At 42.0% G+C, this 6,642-nt stretch overlaps 1 protein-coding gene across 1 annotated transcript; it reads left to right on the top strand.

The window, feature by feature from the left end:
• Window positions 1–920: 920 nt before the first annotated feature.
• Window positions 921–4,258, top strand: CCDC185 (coiled-coil domain containing 185). The gene has a single exon (XM_081940811.1). The coding sequence runs from the start codon at window positions 1,039–1,041 to the stop codon at window positions 3,115–3,117; it is 2,079 nt and encodes a 692-aa protein (XP_081796937.1). The 5' UTR covers window positions 921–1,038; the 3' UTR covers window positions 3,118–4,258.
• The last annotated feature ends 2,384 nt before the right edge of the window (window positions 4,259–6,642 follow it).

The raw sequence follows: 6,642 nt of genomic DNA, 5'->3' as shown, positions 1-6,642 counted from the left end.
ACAATGCAACTATTTTATTATTATGCAAAAGTACAGTTCAGTAGGTAAACTGATGCTGAAACAGTGTAAATTAGAACCATAGAGATAGATGAGCTAGTGAGGCCTTCAAATCCAACTGCCTGGGCAGTGCAAAAATCCAAATTAAACATCCCAGATTAATTTGGATTTTTGCACTGCACAGGCAGTCTGAGCAAATTGAGAGACAGGTGCATTATATCTCATAAAGGATGGCCCTCAAGTCTAAGTAATTGCTTTCGTCGTTGAAGCATTCTTCCTGTCAGCAAATTTTTAATGTTCACTTGGAATCTGCCTTCCTGTAACCTGAAACAAGTACATGTCTTGCATTAAGAAATAGAAAAAATAAACACTTCTATGTGATATATTTGAACAATTCCAACATATTCCCCTGCTAAAAGCTAAATAGCCTAAGTGTTGTGAGGAATTCATATCTGACCTCTAATTATACCGAAATTTCTCCGCTATGCCTTTTAGAAACATCCTAGTTATTTGCTTTATATCTTCTAACATCTACTTAGGAGCCATTTTTGTGTCTCAGGCAATTAAGTTGTTTCAGGAAAGCTCCGGTGACACTTTCTCTCACGGAATGCCCTATTCTTTCTGGAAGAATAGCCATATTTAATGAAAATCCCTAAGTGAGCTTGTGGCATTCCAGTTTGCATTTGAATCAAAACACATGGGCTTCTGATCTAACAAGAGATGGGATTCCAGGCGGTACTGCAGTGTCCCATTCCACTCATCTTCTGGGAAGTTGCAGTTCTGCTGGGATCTGAAGAGGCACTGCGCCACCCAAACGGCTGGTTCTAGCTCACTTCTAGAGCCTAGAACGCGCCGCCTTTTTTCCTTCGGCAGAAGAGAAAGCAGGGGCAGCTGGGGCGAGTGGGGCAGGGTTGCATTGCGGCCCCGCGTCGTAACGGGCTCCAGGAGGAGGACGGGCCCCGTCTCCCCCATTGTGACGCGCGCTGAATTTCACTGTGCTGCGCAAGGCACTGCGTGACCAGCTGGCAGGCCACTTCGGCCATGAAGCGGCAACAGCAGCGGCGTCGGCCGCGGCGCGGGTCGGGGCAGTGCTTCGGGGCGGAGAGCAGGTGGCGCGTCTCCCCGAGCGACAGAGGCGCGCCTAGCACCAACAAGGGCCGGAAGAAGCCGCCCGTCGTGTCCTGCTGCAGTCTGTCGGGCAGCGAGACCCAGCAAGAGATGACGCGCCGCAGAATCAGCCCCGGACGCTTCTCTCCGCCGCAATGCTTCCCGGACGCGGCTTACAGCTCCGAGCCCGAAGCGGCGGGAGGCGAGGGCTGCCTTGGCCGCCTCCAGCTGGCGCAATTGTACCGCGATGAAGGCGGCATGCTGTTGCCGCGGAAAGGCAAGTACAGGGGCGCTTCGCTCCCGCACACTAAGGCTCCGGCCATCGCCACCGCCACTTCGGCCCGTCTGCGCCGCCCCACTTTGCCCCAACAGCACCATTACCTCGCTCCAGCAGGCGAGGGCTGCGCTACTCCTTGCACCACTTCTTGTACCACCCTCTACGGCGGAGATTTCCAGCCCCACCACGAGCTGGCCGGACGCTCTCCGACAGGCAGGTGCACCCGGGTGGAGGAGCTGCTCCGGGACGACCAATGGGCCAGTCCTGTGACTAGAGCTCTGGAATATGGAACGGACTTTCCCACCGACATCAGCAAGCCACCGTCAATTTGCCCGTCTTCTTTTTCCTTCACTCAGATCGACCATAAAGCTTCTCCCAAGCTTGAGAAGAAGGAACCCAAAAGAAGGGATTGGCAGGAGCCCTGCGACAGCAGCCCCAGCTTGGTAGACCTGATGCATTCCTTGAGGCAGTATGAGGAGGAAGACCCAATGGCTTATTTGGCCCCTAACACTTCACATCATCACCGTCACCACAGTCACCACAAAACCAAGAAGGGAGATGCTCAGGTCAGCCTCCACGATCTGACTGAGAAGAGATATGAAGACATGATTCCAGAAAGGGAAAAAAAGCTTGCTGCTTTGATGTTAGCTAGGCATCAGGAGGAGGAAGAGATGAAGGATAGGCAGCTCCAGGTCTCTGAGGCCTGGGAGAAGATGAGGCGGAAGGAGAAGAAGCACAAAGCGAAGTTGGAAAAGGAGAGGCAATACCAGTTGGCAGACAATGTGGACCAATGGCAGAGGGACCGGGATCAAAGAAAAGCCAAGGCTAAGCTAGAGGAAGAGCAACTAATGGCCGCTAGGGAGAGGGATATTTTGTTGCGTGACAAGAAGTGGAAAAAGCTAGCTAAAGAGCAGGAGTGTAGACGTAGAGAGAAATTTGAAAATGCCAGGCTTCAGGCTGAGTATAGGAAACGTTGCCAGGAAAAGCAAGTCTGGGATAAACGTTTGATGGATCGAAATGCCAAAGATCAGAACTCTCATGCATACAAAGAGAAGATGCTGCAGGCCCTGGAGAAGAGGCTTATAAAGGAAATGGAGAGAAAGAAGAGGAAAGTAGAACCGAATGACTATAAGAAACTCAAGCCCATGCAGGTGAAAGACCCAGTTGAGGACAAGCTCAAAGCTGATGAGTTGTACAAGAGGCTTTGCATTGAACAAAAGCTTCAGAGGTCTCAGGAAATCCTGGAGCAGCTGCTGGAAGAAAGGAATAGAGAACTAAAAGAAAAGTCATACAAGGAGGAAGAGCATGGCATAGTAGCCAAGGCGAGAGCTAAAGAGACAGAGGAGGAAAAGAGAAGGCGCAAGGAGATGTTGTTGCAAATAGCTGAGATGAAGATACAGCAGGCCAGGGAAATCATGAGCAAAAATATGCAAGACAGAGCACAACATATAAAAGAAATTAATTGCGCCAAGGAAAGGAGCCACCAATGCCGTAAACAGAAGCTTGAATATGATGAAAAATGCCACCTACGGGAATTGCAGGAAGCCTTAAGAAGAAAAGATCTGAAAAGCAATCAGCTTCTTAGGTACAAGGATGCAGCTATTGAAGACTCTAGGAGACTAGCCAGAACCCCATATGGCCTTAGAGACAAAATGAGAGACCTGATGAACCACAATACATTTGATCCAATGGCTTTAGATGCCCACCGTAATCCAAATTGCCCCAGAGGCCTGTAGTGAAGTTTAAGGAAACACACTGTCTTCTGCCAAAGTAGATGGTTGCAATGCATTCATTTTGTAGAACTCTGCATTGCTGTACACTAAAGTGATTTCAGCCTTAATTACTCTTTGACTGATAAGTACTGTGGTTTAAAGGAATTTACAATATACACTAAAAGGCTCTGATGTGCATTTGTAATGTTATTGTGAACAGAAAACACTGACCGTTATCCACATATTTCTATGAACAACTTAATGCTACACGGAATTTAGCTACAACTTAATGCAATACATTTTGATTGAATATTCCTGTAACAATGATTTCTTAAAAATTATATTTCACAATGGACAGTTTGAGTTAAAAATTATGTTTTACCAAATGTGAAATTTAAAACATTTCAGTTCAAGGTATTCATTTGGCCAATCAAGTATTAATACCGATTATTCTCGACATATGACCACAATTGAGTCCCAAATTTCTGTTGCTAATAAGGCAGTTGTTAAGTAAGTCATTCCCCATTTTATGCCCTTTTTTGCCATGATTATTGAGCAAATCACTATAGCTGTTAAGTGGATCATGGTTAAGGAATCTGGTTTTCCCCATTGATTTTGCTTGTCAGATGCTCACTAGAAAGGTTTGAGGTGAGAATCTCAGAACCCCCATGGATGGTGCAACTATCATAAATATATAACTCTTGCAAAGGACCCAAATTTTGATCATTGAAGAGATGCTGTCATGGTCTTAAGTGTGAGAACTGGTCATAAGTCACTTTTTTCAGTGTCATTGCAACTTTCAATAGTCATTAAATGAACTGTTGTAAGCCGAGGACTACCTGTACTAGTATTTTAATGAAAAACATTCCAGTAATATTTTTCAAATCATTATTTTTATATGTGTCTAAATAAGCCGAGCAATAATTTGCAGTCCATATGTTAACCTTAAATCCCATTGAGGTTTATGAGCCTTTCCTGGGATTTAACAGACACAATGAATGTATTATTTTATGATATTAGAAATTTATTATTGTATGGCTATGTACTTTAGGACAGACATTGTATCATCGATGCTAATTTTGTAAACTTTCATAATTTTATAAAATTTTTGATGGCAACCATGTAGGTGCTGACCATCTATCATTTAAGATACTTTAAAATAAAGGCTGACCAGAATCTGTTCATTTCTAAAAAAATATGAAATTGTATGATTTGATGTTTATATTCTGAGATTTAATCTGCCAACAAGCACTGGCTATATTTGGTAAATTGGCTGGAGAAAATAAAGGCATGAGCACATGAAACACTTGTAAGTGTTCATAAAAATTTGGTAGACAGTTTTTCAAAGCACGTGGAACTTAAACTAAATTTGCCAGGCGTTAGCGCAATAAATAACCTTTTCAAAAAAAATTCATAAACGAGTGTAGCTGTAAAGGTGAATTACAGATTAATTAGATTTGCTTTGACATACTTTTTTTTAATTAGTGTTTTAGCTAGACATACCAGTTAATACTCAATATTAGAGAATAATGGAGAATAATATTGAGGCCACATTGCACAAATGACCTTCATGTTGAACTAAAAGGAATTGGTAATGTTTTGTTTTTAAGATCCTTAGGCAGCAGTAGATGCTGGATTAAGATCTCACTAATGATCAAGGCCAAAGGCAGCATGATTGTGACCAAGGTTTCTAGCTTTCACATTAGTTCCTCTGTTATACCCACATTATACATAAGTCCTGTGCCAGTTATAGAAAAGTTTATCTGCTGATATCTCAAATTGCTGGGAGAGGAGGCTTAAATGTTTAAATGGGAAAGACTATATCTCTTTAATCCACACTATTATTTAATTCTGTTCATATTAACTGCAGAACTACAAAAAAAACATGCCTCTAAGAGATCCTATGTATTCAGATAGCTCCTTGAGCAGCTGTTCGGTGGAATATCAAGAGTCTGGAGAAATAAAGCTGCAACTGTTGGCTCTGGCATTATTACTAGGTGTAATACAGCAGATTAGTTCTTGTATACCTCAGTGGAAGCAAATCAGCTTGAACCATAGTACTTACTTAACTTGTTTCATTGGATTCTTTATATCACAATAATCCAGAGATTTATTACAAATACAGCTCATCACAAAATAGCCTTTTTTGGTAATGTGCTTACGGAGGTTATTGTCAGGCTTGACTCCACAGGCATAACTGGAACCGTAAGCTGAGAAGAATCAACTTCAGATAAACAGTTTTCAAAAATAAAATAAAATTTAGAAAGCCGTAGTGAAAGAATTCCAGCAGAGCAATGTATCAAGACTAAGCCCTGTTTATAGAACCGATATTCAAATCCTTGTGTACCTTTTTTGGTTTCTTTCCCTACAGAATGCATTGGTTAAAGACGCAGTTTCTATCTGTCTCGTTTTTGCATCAGAGATCTCATACTTTTGTCTGTATGAGAAGTCTCATACCCATGCTATATCCCTGCAGGTTTTCCTGGTGAACAGAGATGATTTCAATTCCATTTCAATCTAGTTTTTGGACCAAGTCTTTCATGGTTGTGCTGATACATATCTTGGAGAGAACTGCTGAATGCAAATTTACCGATCATGCTTAATCAGCAATTTCTGATACATTTAAGCTATACCACCACCACCCTTCTCAGGAATGTCTTCATGAATTGAGAATAGACAGAACTTTTATGGTAGTTGCTTCTCCTACTTGCAGAGATAGTTCCCAAATATAGTATACAATGATTTACTGCAATTCTTCATCTGGCAGCCATTTTCCAACATACGATGTTACACCTTGGTGGCGCCATGGTTAAAGTGCAATACTGCAGGCTACTTCTGCTGACTGCCTGCTGTCTGCAATTTGGCAGTTCAAATCCCACCAGGCTCAAGGTTGACTCAGCCTTCCATCCTTCCAAGGTGGGTAAAATGAGGACCCAGATTGTTGGGGGCAATATACTGACTCTGTAAACTGCTTAGAGAGGGCTGTAGCACTATAAAGTGGTATAGAAGTCTAAAGTGCTATTGCTATGCAAGGGGAAGGCTAGAAAAAGAGACTGGAACCTGAGAATACCCTGTGGGTAATTCTTGAGTAGAGGAAATGATAAATTTCTGCACAGAGTTGTAATCAGACAGAGTATATTTATCATTTGTGTGCTCATAATTGACATTACAGGCTTATGTGACATGCAAAATATGCCTGTTACCAAGTGGGATAGCAATAATGCCTTTTTCTAGGCACGATTTATTCATTCAATTTCTATAGCCACTCAACCAATTTTGCCATTAATTAATTACATTTGGATTCCTGCTTTGTGCTTTACTGTGTTTTCTTTTATGTTTAATCAAGCATATGTACAGAATATGAATAGTGGGATATCCAGTTATGCAGTTGTAATATCAGGCTATTGAACTTTTCTTGTAAAAGGAACATTAAATTCACTTTGAACATTAAATCCAAAGAAAATAATAAAACTGTCAAAACTGAATTTGACAATCCAATTTCAATTGCTAAAATTGACAATCCATCTCCAAATGTTGTTGGAAATATGA

This window comes from Natrix helvetica, assembly GCF_964273705.1.
Source record: "Natrix helvetica genome assembly, chromosome: 2".
NCBI classification, from domain to species: Eukaryota; Metazoa; Chordata; class Lepidosauria; order Squamata; family Natricidae; genus Natrix; species Natrix helvetica.
Note: the sequence above shows the minus strand (reverse complement) of the source record. Positions and strands in the feature narration are given on the sequence as shown.